Source organism: Canis lupus, chromosome 16 (genome assembly GCF_048164855.1).
Source record: "Canis lupus baileyi chromosome 16, mCanLup2.hap1, whole genome shotgun sequence".
In the NCBI taxonomy this organism is placed as follows: domain Eukaryota; kingdom Metazoa; phylum Chordata; class Mammalia; order Carnivora; family Canidae; genus Canis; species Canis lupus.
The window spans coordinates 14,011,302-14,032,738 of NC_132853.1; the positions used below are offsets into that span (position 1 = coordinate 14,011,302).

The 21,437-nt window shown below is 38.6% G+C and overlaps 1 protein-coding gene and 1 pseudogene across 1 annotated transcript; both read left to right on the plus strand.

The window, feature by feature from the left end:
- The first annotated feature begins 1,639 nt into the window (after positions 1-1,639).
- LOC140607433 (olfactory receptor 1A1) lies at positions 1,640-2,569 on the plus strand. Its single transcript, XM_072782175.1, has one exon. The coding sequence runs from the start codon at positions 1,640-1,642 to the stop codon at positions 2,567-2,569; it is 930 nt and encodes a 309-aa protein (XP_072638276.1).
- A 12,480-nt stretch (positions 2,570-15,049) lies between these two features.
- Positions 15,050-16,385, plus strand: LOC140607434 (cyclin-J-like; annotated as a pseudogene).
- The last annotated feature ends 5,052 nt before the right edge of the window (positions 16,386-21,437 follow it).

Sequence of the window (21,437 nt, forward strand, 5' to 3'; positions counted from 1 at the left end):
AAAACCTCCAAGGGTAAGTAGAATTATTTTTGCCATTTTATCAGACGAAAATGGTGAATTTAATTGCTTAAAGTTACACAGAGATGTAGTAGCAGTATTAAGACTCAGACCTTGGCTCTAGAACCCAAGTTCTCTCAAGATCAGCATCAACTGTGGCTTGCTCTGAGTTTTCTTCTTGTTTCTCATACCTAGATATTCCCATTTCTTAGGTATTAGGTTTAGCTATGTGCTTTTAAAATTTTTTTAATTTTTATTTTTTTAAAGATTTTTAATTTATTTATTCATGAGAGACACACAGAAGAGGCAGAGACACAGGCAGAAAGAGAAGCAGGCTCCTCGATGGGAGGCTGATGCCAGACTTGATTCCTGGACCCCAGGATCATGCCCTGAGCCAAAGGCAGATGCTCAACCAATGAGCTACACAGGCATCCCTTTAAAATAAGAATTATTTTAAAGGAACAATCAACAAGATCAGATGTAAAAGTGAGGTATACACTGGATGAGTGTCCTTCTGAACCTCCCACATGTGGGGAGGCCAAAAAATAAGCTTTTTTTTTTTTTTAATAAGCCTTGATTTAACCCAAGAAATATCAAGTTCACACAATTTTCCACAACAGTCTCTCTGGGGTTATTGAAATAAACAAAGTATAGTTTTCCTTTTCAAATAAGCTGGCAAACTACTGAGGTTGGATGTGCACAGTACAGTGTTTGGATAGACATGTTGGCAAGATAGCTGCATGTAGAAATATGGGAAAGAGAGATCAAGCCTACAGAGATAGGCCTGAGAATTTACTTAGCACTAGTTAAAATGACCAGGGAGTTGGATGACTCCACAAAAGAAATAATAAAAAGAGAGAAGGGAAAATCTTTGTGATTATCAATATTAGAGAGTTTCACAACCTATCAAAGGAGGTAGTGAAATTATTCCTAGAAAAGGAAACATTGGGGAGGAAATTCACTAGGCTTGCTTTTGCTAGGACCTAAATCCAGTGATCTGAGTGACTTACAATCATCCAATGTCAGCATAGACACCTGCTACTTCTGGGACTCTGGGATCACTATTAGTTTGGGCATTGGACAAGTCCCAATTTCATGGCTTGTCCTTCTAATAACATGTCCCTTGCACCAGTGTATTTTGTCAGCACTGGCAGCATTTTGCTGCCCCTTCCTTGTCAAGTGTAATACAATTAGCATGTGACTTTTGGCTTTTCCATTGCATTGTAAAGTCCCTGAGAACAAAGACTATGTCTTACATGTTGAATAAGTGAATTAAAAATGTATTTTGCACGTTTGTGCTTTTTCCATAAGCCTAGCAAAGTATCTAGCACATACAATATATAAAGTAATTGTTGATTGGTTAAATCCTAGGTGTTTGAGAGGTGGTTCTGGGATGGAGGAGGATGGGCATCTTTGATTCATAGATCGCTCACTTCTTAGACATGAGTGTCAAGGGTTATTTGTTAATCAGTCCCACTGACCAACAAGGATAATTCCTCCAAAATATCGGCTATCTCTGGAGTCAGTAAATACATCATAGAGATTGCTGGTCACTTGAACCAAAACTAATGGATAAGGAAGATCATTCCAGTAACTCCACTAATAATTCTGGATTCTTCTCCCCCTTTCTTAACAAGGAGCCATGAGGGAAGACAACCAATCCTCTACCCTGGAATTCATCCTCCTGGGAGTTACTGGTCAGCAGGACCAGGAAGACTTTTTCTTTACCCTCTTCCTGTTCATTTACCCCATCACGTTGATTGGAAACTTGCTCATCATCTTGGCCATTCGCTCTGATGTTCGCCTTCACAATCCCATGTACTTTTTCCTTGCCAACCTCTCCTTTGTTGACATCCTCTTCTCTTCTGTAACCATCCCTAAAATGCTGGCAAATCATCTCTTGCACAGCAAAGCCATCTCCTTTGGTGGATGCCTAACACAGTTGTATTTTATGATTGCCTTGGGCAACACAGATAGCTATATCTTGGCTGCAATGGCATATGATCGTGCGGTGGCCATCAGTCGCCCACTTCATTACACAACAATCATGAGCCCATGGACTTGTGTCCTCCTAGTTGTTGGGTCTTGGGTGGTTGGTAATGCCAATGCCCTCCCCCACACTCTGCTCACAGCCAGGCTGTCCTTCTGTGGCAACAAGGAAGTAGCCAACTTCTACTGTGATATTACCCCTTTGCTTAAGCTGTCCTGTTCTGACATCCTCTTTAATGTGAGGATGATGTACCTAGGGGTTGGTGTCTTCTCTGTGCCATTACTATGCATCATTATCTCCTATGTCCAGGTCTTTTCCACAGTCTTACGGGTCCCATCTACCAAAGGTGTGCTCAAGGCCTTCTCTACCTGTGGTTCCCACCTCACAGTTGTTTTTCTGTATTATGGGACAGTCATGGGCATGTATTTCCGCCCTCTGTCTAGTTACAGCCTAAAGGATGCAATCATAACTGTTATGTACATGGCAGTGACCCCAATGTTAAATCCTTTCATTTATAGTTTGAGAAACCGAGACATGAAGGCTGCCCTGGGGATACTATTATGCAAGAGAATCTCCTTATAAAAAATATGAGGCCATATTAGAAAATACAGTTACCAGTTATGATGCACTTGGGAATCCAGCCCTAAAGTTCATCCCCTCCAAGAAGCTGCCTTTGATCTTTCCAGCTACAAAGTCCTCTTCTCTGAAATCTAGATACAATTTATTACACATCTCATTAATTTGTCTCTTTGTACAGATTACTGTCCTTTTAGCAGCACAGAAATATTGGGTTCATGTCCCAGATAAGCTACTCTAATCAGAGTAAAGTTGAAAAGTTCTGAAGCAGGATCCCTGGGTGGCGCAGCGGTTTAGCGCCTGCCTTTGGCCCAGGGTGCGATCCTGGAGACCCGGGATCGAATCCCACGTCGGGCTCCCGGTGTGTGGAGCCTGCTTCTCCCTCTGCCTGTGTCTATGCCTCTCTCTCTCACTGTGTGTCTATCATAAATAAATAAAAAAATTTTTTTAAATAAAAAAAAAGAAAAGTTCTGAAGCTCCACGTCTACAACAAATATTTGGAATAATAGTATCTGTCCCACCATGGTCACAAGTTTGAGGATCACAGTAGACAATGACTTAAAGACTATAAGTCACTGTTCAAATGTCAATTTTTTTACTATTGTGCTAGTTATCCCTACTATGCTTACAAGCCTCAGAAGGCAAGAATTGTCTTAAGAGTTCTTAATCACTGTATCTTTCGCAGTCTTGGTCATGTAAAGTATACCCATGATTCTTGGTGTAAACATGGGATGAACAAATGAAAATATCACTTTCTGAACTATAATTTCATAATTATAGATATATTCAGACTAAAAGCTTTATTTATCTACCCAGGAAAATCTTTAAAGGAAATGACCTTGGCAAAGACTTTTGTTCTTATTGTATTGTTGTTGAAACTAGACTATTTCTTTTTTTTAATATTTTATTTATTTATTCATGAGAGAGAGGCAGAGACATAGACAGAGGGAGAAGCAGGCTCCCCACAGGGAGCCCGATGTGGGACTCGATCCCCAGACCCAGAATTGTCCTGAGTTGAAGGCAGACGCTCAACCACTGAGCCACCCAGGCATCCCTAAACTAGACTATTTCTAAAGAGCATAACATTCTACCTATAATCTTAACAAAATGATACTCATTAATTGAGTTATTGCATTTTAAAATAAAAAATAGCTGACTTAATTAATTACATCATGAAATAAAATTACAGTGACAAAAAAATTGGGGTGCCAAGTAGATGCAGAAAAAAGAACAGTATTGAAAATGATATGACCTTGTTTCTCCAGTATGTCACAGGGAAGATGAGACTTTGATTCTGGATGATCAGCCCTGACATGTAGGTGATATTTCCTACAGAAACAGATAATCTAGCAGGTCACTAAATACCTACCAAGGAACCCCACAACCTATGATCTGATTCAGTTTGTGAGAAAATTATAAGACTTCCTCAAAATATTAATAATATATAAGCGATTGCCCCTAAATATCATATTTCCAAACAGCATGACACTTTCAAGAGGTGAATTGAGTGTATCTTAGAAAGTGTGCAAGCTGTTTTATTATCTACTATTTTTAACTGCCTGTAAAAATATGAAATTATTATTTTCTATAGATAATTCACATTGTCAGCTAGTTGTCCATGTTGGAAGAATCTGGAAGTCAAAAAATGATGTTATTCACCATTTAATGCATTCTGGGTCTCTAAAACACCAAGAATGAGAACTATCCCAATTTTCTTTTCAACCAAAAAAGATTTGATTACTAATGCATATGAATCTGTGTGAATGATTGACCAAAACAGAGGGAATGGAAGTATTTTATGTAGAGAATTTTCAAGGTTGGCCAATGAAAATGTTATATAAATTTATTGCCTGTCTCTCCTCATGAGAATATGAAGATTTGGGATCTGTTTTGTTCACTGTTGTATATTTAGCACTTAGGCAGTGCGGACATATAGTCATTATTTAATAAATTTGTATGAAATGAATATATGAATCCTGCAATATTATGTTTAAATAATGAATGCAATAAGATTAATTTTGGTGGGTAAGAAGAAGGCCAAATGATATGAGATGTTTCAAATATATCCCATAGTGAAATATTAAGTGCCAAAGAGAAGAATATAAAAGAAGGCCTGAGAATGTAGGTTCTTAGGAGAACTCCATACCACTTAGCTGCTCTATATCAATGTTTCACTATTCCTCTGTTTAATTTGGACAAGAGAAGTTAACTTCCTCTACTGTATCCTGCAGTGATCATAAGAATCTATGTGTGTGGATATAATGCAAATAAAAATCACTGTACCAGTATGTCACGTCATTTCTCTTTGACTCTGTCAAACATGCTGTCCTGAAATCATTTTAATACTACAATTTAAATTGCTTCACACACTAATGTCCAGAGATGGACTAAGTCTAGAAAAGACTTAGTATTTTAGTACAGTATATAGCTGGTATGTCAGTTTGGGTTGGTCAGCTTAGGCCCATTCAGGAAACACGAATCACATTTGGCATTGTTAAACCAAGAAGATTTAATACAGGGAAGTAGAAACACAGGAAACAGATGCTGGCAAGGATGCAGAGAAAAAGGAACCCCCTTGCACTTTTGGTGGGAATACAAACTCTGGAAATCAGTATGGAGTTTCCTCAAAAACTTAAAAAGACAACTACCTCATACTCCAGCAATTGCTCTACTAAATATTTATCCAAAGGATACCAAAGTTCAGAATTGAAGGGGTACATGCACCTCAATGTTTATAGCAGCACTATTACCCATGGCCAAACTATGGAAAGAGTGCAAAGTGTCTGCTTACTGATGAATGAATAAAGAAGATGTGGTGTATATATACACTGCAATATTACCTAGCCATCAAAAAGAATGAAATCTTGCTATTCACAATGACATGGACAGAAATAGTAGAGGGTACTATATTAAGTGAAATAAGTCAGTCAAAGAAAGACAAATACCTTAGGATTTCACTTACATGGGGAATTTAAGAAATAAAACAAATGAACATGGAGAAGGGAAGGAAAAATAAAATAAGATAAAAACAGAGAAGGAGGCAAACCATAAAAGACTATAGAGAACAAACCAAGGGTTGCTGCAAGGAGGGTGGTTGAAAGGATAGGCTAAATGGGAGATGAGCATTAAGGAAGGCACTTGTTGTGATATGCACTGGATGTTATATGTGAGTGATGAATCACTAAATTCTCCTGAAACCAACACTACGCTATAAGTTAACTAACTTGATTCTATTTATTTAAAAAAAATTTTTATTGGAGTTCACTTTACCAACATTTAGCATAACACGCAGTGCTCATCCCGCCAAATGCCCCGCTCAGTGCCCATCACCCAGTCACCCCAACTCCTCGCCCACCTCCCTTTCCACTACCCCATGTTCATTTCCCAGAGTTAGGTGTCTCTCATGTTTTGTCACCCTCACTGATATTTTCACTCATTTTCTCTCCCTTTATTCCCTTTCACTAATTTTTATATTCCCCAAATGAATGAGACCATATAATGACTAACTTGATTTTAAATTAAAACTTGGAAGAGAAAAATAATAATAACACATTTTTTTAAATAGAGGGAAGTAGATACATAGGTTTGTCCTGAAAAAGACTAAGGAGAAAGAAATGGATATGAAAGTCCAGAGATTATTAACTGCAGGAAGAAATCACTTCCCCTAAGTACAAAGGGAAAAGTGGTGTTACCAGAAACTGGAAGCTCAGAAGGGGGATGATCACATGTCTGATACTCACATCTCTGAGGGGAGCTGTCAAACAGCTGCCACTTGGTCTTCGCCTGCATAGATGAACCAAAACTTCAGTCCTGAGGGGTCTCAGTCCACAATAGTACTGTTACTATTATTATTATTATTATTATTACTATTATTATTATATTGCTGTGGTTCCTGTTAAGCTCTATTATTAGGCATGGAAATACAAAAGTCACCCAAGACATAGTTCTAGACATGGCCCTCTTTGCCTCCCATTGTATGAAGGCAAGAAAATGTCCTTGATACTTGGGTTAGTCTCTCCAGCCAGTAGAGAAATTCCTTCTTCTGAATGGCCTGCAAAGACATACCAAAATTTTACTGAATCTGAGCTACATAATAGTAATATCTAAAAATGTAAATCCCCAAAGATTGTTACTAATACCCTTTTATAAGGGTATAAATAGCTAAACCAACAAAAAATAAACTTTCTGGGAAAAGATATATATTCAATAACAGTGTGTTATAAACAAAAGCAAGGCAAAGATGAGGATAGAATTTAGTATGAGAGGGAATTTCAAAAGGGGAGAGTGAGGAGAATGAAACTGGGGATACCATGTAGTTAGATATGAGCTATTACTAAAGACCTAACTTCAGGCTGCATGGTGGGTCTAGGGGAATTTATGGTATTAGATAGATGATAGATAGATAGATAGATAGATAGATAGATAGATAGATAGATAAAAGCTCTGCATGAAGTAATAATGAGAGTTTGTGTTGAGCTAAGATTGGATAGACAGCAGTAAGGGAGCAGAGAAGATTGATGAGACCAGGAGTTAAATTATACAGCTCAGAAGAAACTAAAGAAACAGTGAAGCTATAGAAAGAGGATCTACAGTTGACCCTTGAACAAACATGGGTTTGAACTTCACTTACACACAAACTTTTTATAGTATAGCACTATGAATGTATTTTTGCTTCCTTATGATTCCCTTAATAAAAATTTTATTTTTCTCTAGCTTACTTTATTATAAGAATACAGTATATAGTACATATAACATACATAATATGTGTGAATAAACTATTTACATTATTCATAAGGTTTCCAGTCAACAGTAGGCTATTAGTAGCTAAGCTCTGGAGGAATTAAAAGCTACCTGCAGATTTTTTTTACTGTGTATGGGATTGATATTCCTATCCCCCAGTCATCTGTAAACAGCAATTCAGGAGGTGATGCAAACTCCAAACAGGATAACACCCCTTCATTCCTTCCCAAGCACAACTGCACCTGAAACTAAGATTTAATAATCAGCCCTACTGAATATGTCCTGGAGCATCTGTTCCATAGAGCAGCTGGTCCCATTGCTGTAAGTATTAACCTCAAAGGTAATGGAAATAGAAACAATAGAATGTGGTAAATAGTATGAAAAGAATAAGCAAGGAGATAGCTTCAAGGAATTAAGGCTTCAATAAAAAGTCAATGGTGCATTTAATGAAAATTGTGAACAAAAAAGTCATTTAAGACAAATTAGTTCCATGTTTTCAAGAGTTTTTTGTGGGACATTTTTGTGGAGGTATTCAATTAAATAGTTAAAGTTAGTTAGGAGATTTTGAAGTAAAATAACAGCACATGGACCACAGTGGAGTGATAAGTTACGGAAATAGAGAGTATAAGAGTATAAGAGTATAAGAGTATAAGAGTATAAGAGTATAAGATTCAAGCCTAAGAGTCTTGTAGAGCAACTAAATTTCAAGAAAGGGAGCCATGATACAAAATGAGGATTCTAGTGGAGGAAGTAAGACATTTGTACAATCTAGAATTGATACCAGGCTACATATATGTCTCCTTTTTGTAACAGCTAAAACACATAGCAGGTATTGTCACAGTAATTTTGAGCAGGCACTTAGCTGGAAAAAAAGTGAAACAATTCTCAACAGAAGCACATTCTTATGTGCTACAAAAGAAAAAGAAATTCAAAACATGCCATGCAGGTTTAGAAAAAGTAAATAACTAAAGCCTGCCAGTAACATCCTTAGTGATTGGCAAAAGCAACCAGGTAAGAGCTAGAGAGGAAGATACATGACTCCATTCTGCTTATTTTCTTCCCCTTTCTCCTGTGTCCATCCCACAATGTGGTCAGCTGGCTGCCCATCTCTCACAAACAGTCCTGTAGCAACAATGATGATAGTGCACTACTTTAGAGGCAGAGAGCCAGGTCCTTAAACTCTTATAGACAGTAAGAGTCATTATGCTATAGAAGAACACTCAACCTCTAGCCTCTGAAAGAGACACAAATGCACTCACACACCCACACACATACACAAATACATGAACATACACACTCATGCCCACACACCACATTAAAGCATTAAAAGGATATGGCTCCAACCAAAGAAGTTTCTCTACTATTTACAGAGCCTCCAGCAAAGAAAGGCTGCATTATACTGCACTGTTTTTCACTTTATACATTTTGTGAGCCTACATAGTACAAACACATGGTTCAAACTTCAAAATGAGCTAAAAGATATATCTGAAAACGTCTCTCCCTCTCCTGTGTCTCAACCACCCAATTCTCATACCTCTAACAAGTAACCACTTGTAATATTATTAGATTATTGGTTTCCCATTTATTCTTCCAGGATTTTTAATAAATGCACCAGCCAAAAATATATATATTATTTTGGGAAGTGGAATAAAGTGTTACATTCAGGATCAATATAGGAATAAGAGTTGGAAATGTTCCTGATCATTCAGTCCCCAACTACCACCTCATTCCCTGTTTCTAACCTTGTAACTTTTACTTTTTTCCTCCCTATATGTACTTGTGGGGAACAGGGGTTCTCTAAATTTTGTTTCTGTTTTCAAATGTGAACCTGACTTCAGAGGACTTCCAAGTTACATTCACCAAAAATCATAATCGCTCAACCACAGAAAATGTGTATGTTAAAAAAGCACACAGCCATATAAAATATGAGAATGAATTTGAGTCTCAGGAGTTATATTTTATAACAAGCCTGGGGAAATGCCCACTGACCCCATCTTAAAAGAAAAGACAAAGCTCTGAATGAGTTTTATGTTTGGATGAAGTGCTGAGTACTTTTACAGAAGAGATGGCCTCAAAGTTGAGAGCAAACTATAGCAAACATGGAAAGAAAAGAGAAAGCATGGTCTCTGGTCTGTGACTTGGGGAGTTAAAAAGAAAGTTAGTGGGGAAGTTAGGGTTTCTGCCTGCTGAGTCAGAAACAGTCAAGAGACTCCCTCTGACAAGGGTGGGGATTCTGAGACCCTTTTGATCTGCCTTAAGCCAATAAACCACCCCTGTCCTGACTGAGGAAGAGGTGAGGGTCAGCTTCAGGCAATGGAAAACCAGCGGCTGTGGAGGCCAGGGAACCACAGAAGTAACTGTACCTAGAAGGGATGCAGCTGTGTGCAAATATGCAGGGAGCCCCATTACTCCTCCACTACACAGACAACTCTATCTAAGGGTTGTGGAGAATACAGAATCTAGTAAACATAGGTCCAGAGTAGTGCGAGGACTCTTAAGAGAGAGTGGGGGCAACACCACCTATCATGATCACATTTTGGTCAATGGCACACAGTAGATGACCTTGCAGATGTTACCTGCTAGTAGACAAATTGTGGTGACTTAAGGAGACCACGAGTGGAATAGAAGGAGCACAGGTCTTAGAATTAAACACTGAGGCTAGATCCAGGCTCTGCCCTTGCTGGATGTGACCTAAGAGTTAGTGGTTATTTATTCATTTTTCTATTGGGGGTTATCTTTTACCAATTGATTAAAAATTATTGGTTATCTTTTAAGAATATTAATTCTTGGAGTACCTGGGTGGCTCAGTCAGTTAAGCGCCTGCCTTCAGTTTGGGTCATGATCCCAGGGTCCTGAGATTGAGCACCTCATCGGGCTACCTGCATAGCAGGGAGTCTGCTTCTCCCTCTGCCCCTCCCCCTGCTTGTGTGCTCTCTCACTCTCTCTCAAATAAATAAATAAATAAATAAATAAATAAATATAAATAAATAAACTGTAAATCTCCTGTCACCAATATATTTTTAAAAGAATATTGGTTCCATAATATATGTTGAAAATAGCTCCCCACATTTTTGCTTGTCTTTTCACTTTCTGTGTAATCTTTTTCTTTAAAAGGATAATTTTTAAATTAATTTGATTACATTTTCTTTTCTTTTATTGTTGGTTCCATTGTTTTGGGGTTTTTTAGGCCACCCTTGTCCCAAGATCAGAAACTATTATGCTGTATTTTCTTTTGGTTGCCTTATAGTTGTATCTATATATAATGCTTTAACCACCTGAAATTTATGCAGTAAACACTGTGAGGTGTGAATCTAAATTCATTTTCCCTATAGAGTCAACCAGCTTGTCCCAGTACCATCTGTTCAATATCCCTTTCTTTTCCTACCAGTTGACACTACCATCGTTAGCAGAACAAAATCTGTTATTTACTGTGCTGTTTCTGGGCTTTCAATTTTTTTCCTCTGATGGATTTTTTAATTTTTAATGGATTTTAATGATTAATGGATTTTTTTAATGCCAACAGCATGCAACATGCCCTTCAGTATCTACATACAAGAGAAAGATAGTTTGGTAAGAAATATTCATGGTCAGGAAGAAAAGAAGATACCACTATTACCTGGTGAACAGTAATTCCAGTGGGTGCAGCTAGGGCTGACAAATTCATAGGACATGTTGAACTTTGGAGGGAAAAAGGAGCAAGGTAGAAAACGGATTCTGTGAGTTAATTCCTCAGATGAAACAGTGTTCCATTCCCAGAATTTTACCTAGAAAAAGTATATTTGTTTTGTTTGACATCTTTGTGTCTCTGTAACCATAATGTTTCTTACATATTCCTATGACCAGGACTTTATTAACTAAAAGCTATGTGTGAAACTACTAATCAAAAGATCCAGCCAATTCCCTCTGTCTGATATTACATCTATCCAATTCCCCCTTTCAATTCTTTCTATTACTTGAGGTTTATTTTTTTTAAATATGTAGGAGATTTTTTAAAGATTTTATTTATTTATTCATGAGAGACACAGAGAGAGATGGAGGGAGGGAGAGACACAGGCAGAGGGAGAAGCAGGCCCATGTAGGGAGCCCGACGTGGGACTTGATCCCGGAACTCCAGGATCACGTCCTGAGCCGAAGGCAGATGCCCAACCACTGAGCCACCCAGGTGTCCCTCCTTGAGGTTTATTTATTAACATAAACTTACTGAGCACCTATATTGTGTCAGACTCAGAGCTAATGCTAGATTTCAAAGATGAACAAAATAGACATTTTCTTAAGCTACTCTTAAAGATACAGTAGAATGGAGGACACAGACAAGTAAATAGACTGTCACAAACCAGAGTGACACATGCTGTGATGGGGAATACACAGAATCAGAAGGGGTATGTAAAACTGAGTTTGTTAGTAAGATGATAGGTCAGGGAAGATTTCCTTGAAGAAATGACAACTAAGCTGAGACCTAAGAGAAGACTATTCTATTCTAGCACAAGAGAGTAAGATAGGAAAAACCCCAAGGCTGAAAAAGTATCTAGATCTTCTAAGTAATTGAAAATATAATTGTGCAGATAGGGTGTAGAATGGAGAAGGAGGTTCTTGAATCAATGGAGACATCGATAATAAACACCAGTATGATCAAGGGTCTTCGGGCCATATGAAGAAGTTTAGAGTTTATCCTGAGAGTAATGAGAAACCCTGAAGGAGTGACAAAATCAGATATAATTTGTAAAAATCCCATTCTTTCTGTGGTGAGGAGACCAGATGGCAGGTGGGTATGTCTATAGGCAAGAAGAATGCCCAAATCTAAGTGATAAATGAGTGTCCTGAATGAAGGTAGTGGCAGTGGAATCAAGGACAGTGGACAAACAAAAAGAAATGGGTAAGTTTTCACTATACTAACAAAGCAAAAATCACCAGGGTTTGGTAGTATTTGGATGCAGATGAAGAAGAAGAAAAATGGGTATATAATGACACCCAGGTTTCTCACCAGGTCAATTTCATCTTTGCAACACCAATGTTTACCATTTGGCATAATGCCTGGCATCATTAATATGTGCTGAACTCTAGTGGCATGGTAGCATCCATACAATTAGGGACCAGGAAAGAGTGATTTTATGGATAGTTCATAGTCTCTTAGATAAATGATTGAAACCCCCTCCTAAACATTCCTCAGTCTCCAATCTCCCCCATTCTATCCATTCTGCACATCACAATCAGATTAATCTCCATTGAATGTAACTACCACCCTATTAGAAATGTCCAACAGCCTTACAATGCCTGCAGAATAAAGTTCAAATTTATTTATTGTAGCATTCAGGAACACTGTCACCAGTTCATAATATATGTGGCTCTCAGCTCACACTGTTCTGTATTGCTCCCAAAATCAGCTCAGGCCAATATTTTCATAAGACATTGATTATTGTGGAAACTTGGAAAGCTAGGCTGGTAAAAGTTTTGGCAAATACATGTACAATAAGGTAATTAGATTCCATAAGAAAATAAAAATCTACTATGCAATGCTATTTTTATTTTTGTTTATTTCCCTTCAAGTATCTGGTTACATGCTTAATGACATAGGTTGTGATTACTGTAGATAATATCTCCTCCAGTAGAAGTCAATTGTTGATAGCCAGCTACCCTGCTAATATCATACTCAATGGGGAAAAAGTTTTCCCCGAAGGTCAGGAACACGACAGGGATGTCCACTCTCACCATTATTGCTCAACACAGTACTGAAAGTCCTAGCCTCAGCAATCAGACAACAAAAAGAAATAAAAGGTATCCAATTTGGCAAGGAAGAACTCAAACTTTCACTCTTCACAGATGACATAATACACTATATAGAAAACCTGAAAGACTCCACCAAAAAAGTTGTTAGAACTGATTCATGAATTCAACAAAGTCATAGAATAAAAAATCAATTTACAGAAATGTTGCATTTCTATACACCAATAATGAAGCAGCAGAAAGAGAAATCAAGGAATTGATCTCATTTATAATTGCATCTAAAACCATAAGATACCTAGGAATAAACCTAACCAAAAATGTAAGAGATTCATAGGCTGAAAACTGAAGAACTCTTATGAAGGAAATTGAAGAAGACACAAAGAAATGGGAAAACATTTCATACTCGTGAATTGGAAGAACAAATGTCTATACATTTCTACTACCCAAAGCAGTCTACACATTCAATGCAATCCTAAGCAAAATAATACCAGCGTTTTTTGAAGAGCTAGAACAAACAATCCTAAAATCCGTATGGATCCAGAAAAGACCCCAAATAGCTGAAGGAATGTTGAAAAAGAAAACTGAAGCAGGAGGCATCACAACTCCAGACTTCAAGCTGTATTACAAAGCTGTGATCAAGACAGTATGGTACTAGCACATAAACAGACACATAGATCAATGGACACTAATAGAGAACCCAGACATGGGCACTCAACTCTATGGCCAACTAATATCCGACAAAGCAGGAAAGAATATACAATGGGAAAAAGACAGTCTCTTCAACAGATGGTGTTGGGAAAACTGACAGCAACATACAGAAGAATAAAACTGGACCACTTTCTTACACCATTCACAAAAATAAATTCAAAATGGATGAAAGACCTAAATGTGAGACAGGAATCCATCAAAATCTTAGAGGAGAGAACTTCTACCTAGACATATCTCCAAAAACAAGAGACACAAAAGTAAAAATGAACTATTGGGACTTCATCAAGATAAAAAGCTTCTGCATAGTGAAGGGAACAATCAACAAAACTGAAATACAACAGATCGAATAAATGAGTGTCCTGAATGGAGAAGATAAGTGAAGAAGGTATTTCCAAATGTACTATCGGATAAAGGGCTAGTATCCAGAATCTATAAAGAATTCATCAAGATCAACACCCAGAATATAAATAATCCAGTTAAGAAATGGGCAGGAGACATGAATAGACATTTCTCCAAGGAGGACATACACATGGCCAACAGACACATGGAAAAATGCTCAACATCACTCATCATCAGGGAAATATAAATCAAAACCACAAAGAAATACCACCTCACACCACAGAGAATGGCTAAAATGAACAATTCAGGAAGCAAAAGATGTTGGAGAGGATGCAGAGAAAGGGGAATCCTCTTGCACTGTTGGTGGGAATGCAAACTGGTGCGGCCACTCTGGAAAACTGTGTGGAGGTTCCTCAAAAAGTTACAAATAGAACTACCGTATGACTCAGCAACTGCACTACTGGTATTTATCTAAAGGTTATAAAAATAGCATCTCAAAGAGGCACATGCATCCCACCCTTTGTAGCAGCACTATCAACAATAGCCAATTATGGAAAGAGCCCAAATGTCCATGACTGATGAATGAATAAAGAAGAAGTGGTATATATATGACTCTATTTATATATGAATTCATATGAACATATATGAATATTAGCCATCAAAAATAATAAAATCTTGCCATTTGCAAGAATATGAATGGAACTAAGAGTATATTATGCTGAACAAAAATAAGTCAGTCTGAGAAAGACAAATACATGATTTTGCTTATATGTGGAAGAAACAAAACAGATGAACATAGGGGAAGGGAAGGAAACATAAAAGAAGATCACAACAGAGATGGAGAACGGGCGGCTGAGCTGGTGCTGGGCCCCAGCTGAGGCGGGCGCTTCGGGCCGGCTTCCCCCGCCCACGGGGCTGGGGCTGTGAGCGCCAAGGTTCCCCCCGAAGTTGCGTCTGGCCAGGCCGCAGCCCGGTCCCATGGAGCTGGAGGGAAAGTGGTGGCGGGGACGTCAAGCGCTTCGATACAAGGAGCTGAAGTTGCCTTCCTACAAAGGCCAGTCCGTCCCCTCCACTGCGTCTCAGAAGGTAGTTTGCTGACCTGATTGCCATTGGTGAGCAATCGCTTCACCCTCTGCCCTTCTGCCCAACATCTTGCTATTTGCCGGACATTTATGGATCGATATGACCTCTCTATCCAGCAGCTGCATTTAGTTGCACTTTCCTGCCCACTGTTAGCAAGTAAACCTGAAGAAAAAGAAGATAGCATGCCCAAGCTGGAACAGCTCAACAGCCTGGGTTGTATGACTAATAGGAATCTAGTATTAACAGAGCAAAATTTGCTACATATGGAACTGCTATTATTAGAAACCTTTCAGTGGAACTTCTGCCTTCCAGCAGCTGCCCATTTCATGGAGTATTATCTCTCCGGAGCAGTACACCAAACAGAGCTTCATGATGGCTGGCCGATGATTTGCTTGGGGAAAAAAAGAAACTCTACATGGCCAAGGATGCAGATTATTTCCTGGAAGTATCTTTGCAAGCTGCTGCATGTGTGGCTTCTTCAAGGATTATACTTCGTCCTTCTCCTACGTGGCTCACAAGACTGCATCCTCTTCCTGCTTACTCCTGGGACTTTTTAGTGCAGTGCATTGAACCGCTATTGATCGCACATGATAACGATGTCAAGGAGGCCAACAAACAGCACAGGCAGGGTCCGGGCCGGCGGGCTGAGTGAGCTGCAGTCGGCCTCCCAGCCTCACTTCCAGCAGCCCCACTGCCCCCATCAGACGCACCACACCTCCCTGCAGCACCGCCATCCTGTAGCGGAGGGGCCCGGCTGCCCGCAGATCGGATCTACCACACACACCTCGCCCGACACACTGGACACACTGCAGACCCGGCCTGCTGGCTTCCAAGCCAGTGTTCAGGGCCTCGGGCGTGTGCATATTTTTTCCTTTTCCCCCAATTTTATTGAAAAATAATTGACATACAGAGCCATCTCTTAATAGAAAAAGTAAAAGCAATAATCGTGGGATGGTCTATAGCTGAAAATGACAACACTGAAATGCTTCGTTTACAGGATTTGGAAGTCATATAGACGACAAATCTCTCTGCTGTACAACATACGTAACAAGTCCCCAAAATATCCTTTGTTTGCTGAGGATATTTGCAGACTGGTATTGGGATGTCACTGGCAATACCAGTACAAGTGAAGCCCTGTCCGAATGTTTCTTATAACCAGAGTTATCAGATAAATGAACATTACCCTTGCATTACTCCATGCTTTGAAAGGTGATTTTATGTGAAGGTAATTCCTGACCTAGACTGTTCTGGGACTTGAAGCTCTGGGGCAAGCTTTTTGTAAACTTCTCTTCGAAAGGAAAGGGATCCAGATTGCATCAGAGCTCTTCAGATACCAGCATCAGGAAGACAGAATTTCCCTTTCAGTGCACCTTGAATACCTGGCAGGACTGAACAAACACTGCAAACACTTTAACAATATGTATATCAAATCCTGTTAAAACACATCCCTGTGTGATAAAAATTTTAAACCCTGGCTGATGATCCAAATATTTCAAAAATATTCAATACAACAGAAAATTTGGACAGACTCTAATTGAGATTTGACCTTTGGTGGGCTCTGGGCCTAATGTTGGCCCTAATGGGGTGACTGGGTGATGGGCACTGAGGGGGGCAGTTGACAGGATGAGCACCGGGTGTTATACTATATGTTGGCAAATCTAACTCCAATGAAATAGCTATCTAGCTATCTAGCTAGCTAGATAGATAGATTTAAAGTAAAAATTTACCCAATTAACTGAAAACACACAGATTTGTACTGTCCTATACTCTCTCGTAATTCATTGATAAACATGCATCTTTCACTGCTTAAGTAAATATTCACCAATATTTTTAGTTCTACCTTTTAACTTAAATTATGTTACTCTTTCATATTTATATTTTGTATGTGAATATGTTTGTAACAACACAGTTAACACGTGTCATAACTATACATTTTAAGAAGTGTCAACACACCCTCACACCATAGTTTTGTCAAAGATTACCCTACTGTACTGTTTGAGGATTAATTCAAATTTTTGAATATTAAAAAAAATCATTTCAACATGCACTATTTTTCATGTGATTTACTCCCCTCACATACATTCTTAAAAGTAAATACATCCACACATACATATGAATAATTTTAAAGTTCATGTTCTATACTGTCAATTTGTCATCAAAATATACTCTTTACTCACAGTCTCACCAATAATGTTTCACTGTTGTACTCATTTTACTAGCTTAGTAAATATATGATAACATAATATAATTATTGGTATGGACAATTATTTTTCTGTAGGTATTGAAATCTGGGAAATATTTAATAAAAGGCACAAACAAGAATAAATCTAGCAAAAGATGTAGAAGATCTCTACTCTGAAGACTATACCACATTATTATTTGTTTAAAGTAAGCAAGTATCTGCTAGCCATCTGTATGTCTTCTTCAGAAAAGTGGCTATTCATGTCTTCTGCCCAGTTTTTAACTAGATTACTTGCTTTTTTTGGTATGCAGTTTTGTAAGTTCTTTATTATTTTGGATACTAACCCTTTATCATATATGTCGTCTGCAAATATCTTCCCCCATTCTGTAGATTGCCTTTTAGTTTTGTTGATTGTTTCCTTTGCTGTGCAGAAGCTTTTATTTTGATGAAATAGTTTAGTTTTGCTCTGCTTCCTCAACATTCCTCTGGATATATATCTAGTAAGAAGTCACTACAGCCATTGTCAAAGAGGCTACTGCCTGTGTTCTCCTCTAGGATTTTGATGGTTTCCTATTCACATTTAGGTCTTATGAGCATAGGGGGGAAAAAAGAAAGGCAAACCAAGAAGCAGACTCTTAACTATAGAGAACAAACTGAAGGTACTGGAGGGGAGGTGGGCAGGGGGATGGGTTAAGAGGGTGATGGATATTAAGGAGGGCACTTGTGGTGATAAGCACTGGGTGTTCTATACACATGATGAATCACTAAATTCTACACCTGAAACTAATATTACACTATATATTAACCGACTGGAATTTCAATAAAAATTTGGAAAAAAAATATAATAATTTTTAAAATAAAAAAAACAGAAAAATACACCATATTTAATATTTAGCTGGATATCCACACTTGTGGGGGAAAAATGTATTTTGACCTCTACCTCACCAAATATCATAATCAGTTCTAGATTAATAACACATCTAAATGTTAAAGTTAAAACAATAAATCAGGGATCCCTGGGTGGCGCAGCGGTTTGGCGCCTGCCTTTGGCCTAGGGCGCGATCCTGGAGACCCGGGATCGAATCCCACGTTGGGCTCCCGGTGCATGGAGCCTGCTTCTCCCTCTGCCTATGTCTCTGCCTCTCTCTCTCTCTGTGTGTGACTATCATAAATAAATAAAAATTAAAAAAATAAATAAATAAAATAAACATTTAAAAAAAAAAACAATAAATCACTTAGCACAAAGTATAGATGCCCAAGAGTATGCATAGCTGCACTATTCATAACAGCCAAAAATGGAAACTGTTAGTACTTATCAAGATAGAATGGATTTCTTTTAGTGGTATAGTCACATAACAGAACATTATACAGTAATGAATTATTTATAACCACATGCAGCAATATGGATAAACTTCACATATATAACGTTAAGTGAAATAGGCGCAAATGATGTAACTTCATTTATATAAAGTAAAATATGGGTAAAAGTAAATTATGCTATTAGGAGTGGTTAGTCTTGCAGGAACAGTGGCTGCAAGAGGACATAATTGTGAAATGCTAACAATGTGTTTTTTATGTGAGTTCTGGTTATTCACATTTTGTCAATTTGTCAAAATTCCTATCCAAATTTTCAGGCTTGGTTTTAGCTCATAAACGAAAATCTTTGGGGTTTTTTTCTGTGTCTGATTATTATATTGTCTGGAGTCCCTGTATGCATTTCATCTGTTGGTTCTCGCCTTTGGTATCTTATTTCTTTGTATGTATGCTTCTTTTTGATAAGGTCTAAGAAGGTGAAAGACCTTTGTCTCCAGGACAGAAACTGAGGTGGTGGCCGGTGTGCTCAGGGTTGGGGTCACTCTGGGAATTACCATCATGCTTGTTTTCATCCTTAGGCCATTTGGGGGGCAGGGGTCTTGGAGTGGTCTCTGGAATTAGCCCATCAGTCCCCATTATCAGTCAACTATTTTTCTTTTTTTTTTTTTTAATTTTTATTTATTTATGATAGTCACAGAGAGAGAGCGAGAGAGGCAGAGACATAGGCAGAGGGAGAAGCAGGCTCCATGCACCGGGAGCCCGACGTGGGATTCGATCCTGGGTCTCCAGGATCGCGCCCTGGGCCAAAGACAGGCGCCAAACCGCTGCGCCACCCAAGGATCCCACTCAACTATTTTTCTAAGAGGCAAGCAGTCCTTCTTTTGCTAGTCTCAAGTTTTCAGGGTTACTCCTCCCAGTTCTGGACTAACAAAGCAAACATGTGGTTTGGAACTCCTGGTCAAAGCCTCATCCCTGCCACTAAATCATTCCACCACCTTGGACAGATCTCTTCAGTTAAAACCCTCCCTTAAGTACTGGGAGAATAAATGATCTCATTCATGGTGTTGAACCATAGGTGAATTTTACAGTAACAAATAACAAATGTGGGAAGCTGTATATACAAAAAGTCTCTAGAGCCTGTGCTAATAATTACTCCCATTTTCACTCAAATGCCAGAGGTCTATCACATGATTACTCTTACAGTTTGGAATCTCAGAGTTCAAAGAGATCTTAACTACACCTACCTCCACTAAATGCTTGCATCAGCTCTGAAATGACCACTCAGCCTCTGGGATAATGTTTGAATGCCTTTTGTGATAGAGAATCCACTTCCCCACCAGCCCCCTTCATTGGCAGAGCACTAGCTCTTCTCTTTGTCTCTATTTTACTCCCTAGCTGCTGACTTGGACAAATCATACTCCATGTATGGGAAGTCCATGATGCTACTTTCTGTCACTCATCTCTCCCCAGGTAAACAGGACCCAGGAGCCAGCCACAAATGGATCTGCATCTAGGTCACTCTCTGCAGACACAGGTGGGCAGAGCCAGGCTGGGGATGAAGAGGTGACTAGGGCCCCTGATGTCTCTTTGTCCTGAGAGCAGGGTTTCCTACTGGAGGAAGTGGAAAATAGTCAGAAATTGGAGAAAAAATTAAGAATAGGACTTCCTTTACAGTCATTCCCATTTAGGTTGGAGAAGTACATCTGTGTACAGTATTTCAGCTCTTCTCCAAACCTCCATTAGGCTAGGCATTGTCTTATTTATTGTATGGCAAAGTGATGAGGGCATGGACTTTGGAGGAATAAGAGGGGCACTCTCATTCTGACTCTATCAGTTCCTGGTTGAGCAACTTGGTAAGCTCATTAACTCATATTCAAGAAGTTGGAATATTAGAGTCAACTTGTGATATTGTGTGAACTAAATACAATATTTTAACATATATAAAACGCAACACATTTTCTAATCAGTGCTCCAAAGGGGTAGTTGTTCAGAAAAACAGTTGTATATGTTACACTAGGACTTGAACCCAAACTTCAGATTCAAAATGTCCTCCCCGCCCCCCCCCACTGTACCACCCACACTGGGTACATGGGGATTCAACTTTGTGAAGATAACAAATCTATTCATTTGTTAACTGCTGGGCCTTCTGCTCTTCCCCCAAACTGGAGCCCCAAGTAATTTTAATCTCTTGGGTTACTCATCTTCCATACATCTGCATTTGTTTGTCCTACTGCTACTTCAAATTCATCATATTCCAGATTGAAATTCCAGAACAGGCCTACTTCCTCTGTCACCCTGGCTGATTTTTCTAATTACTGCATTTTATCTGTAGTATTGCTGATTCATTTAAGTTATTGAGCTGATCACTGTACTTCATTCATTTATCTCGAATGCACACAATGCCTAATACCCTGTACAGTTCAGTTCCACCTTCATATGTTGATCCTATGCTGTGTCTGATGCCATGCAAGGTCCTGGGGTACAAGTAATGCTACCATCTCTGCTCTTGAAGCACTCACAGTATTGTGGAGAACAGACATTCAAGCAAAATGTAGGATAGGGCAAGTGTCAAAGAACACAAAGACCAAGAAATAACAACATTTCCTACACGTCTCATGTCTTTTTGTGCCTCTATTCCTCCTTTAACTGATTTCTTTTCCATTAAGTGAATAGTTTCTAATATAGCATTTTAATTTCTTTAATGATTTTGAAACTATATTCTTTAAGGTTTGGATTGTTCGTTTCAGTGGTTGCTCTAGGTTCTTCTATATACATCTTAAAATGTGA

Bases quoted from the DNA above. Each gene is read 5' to 3' on its own strand.
- LOC140607433 (XM_072782175.1), top strand. From the start codon at position 1,640: ATGAGGGAAGACAACCAATCCTCTACCCTGGAATTCATCCTCCTGGGA.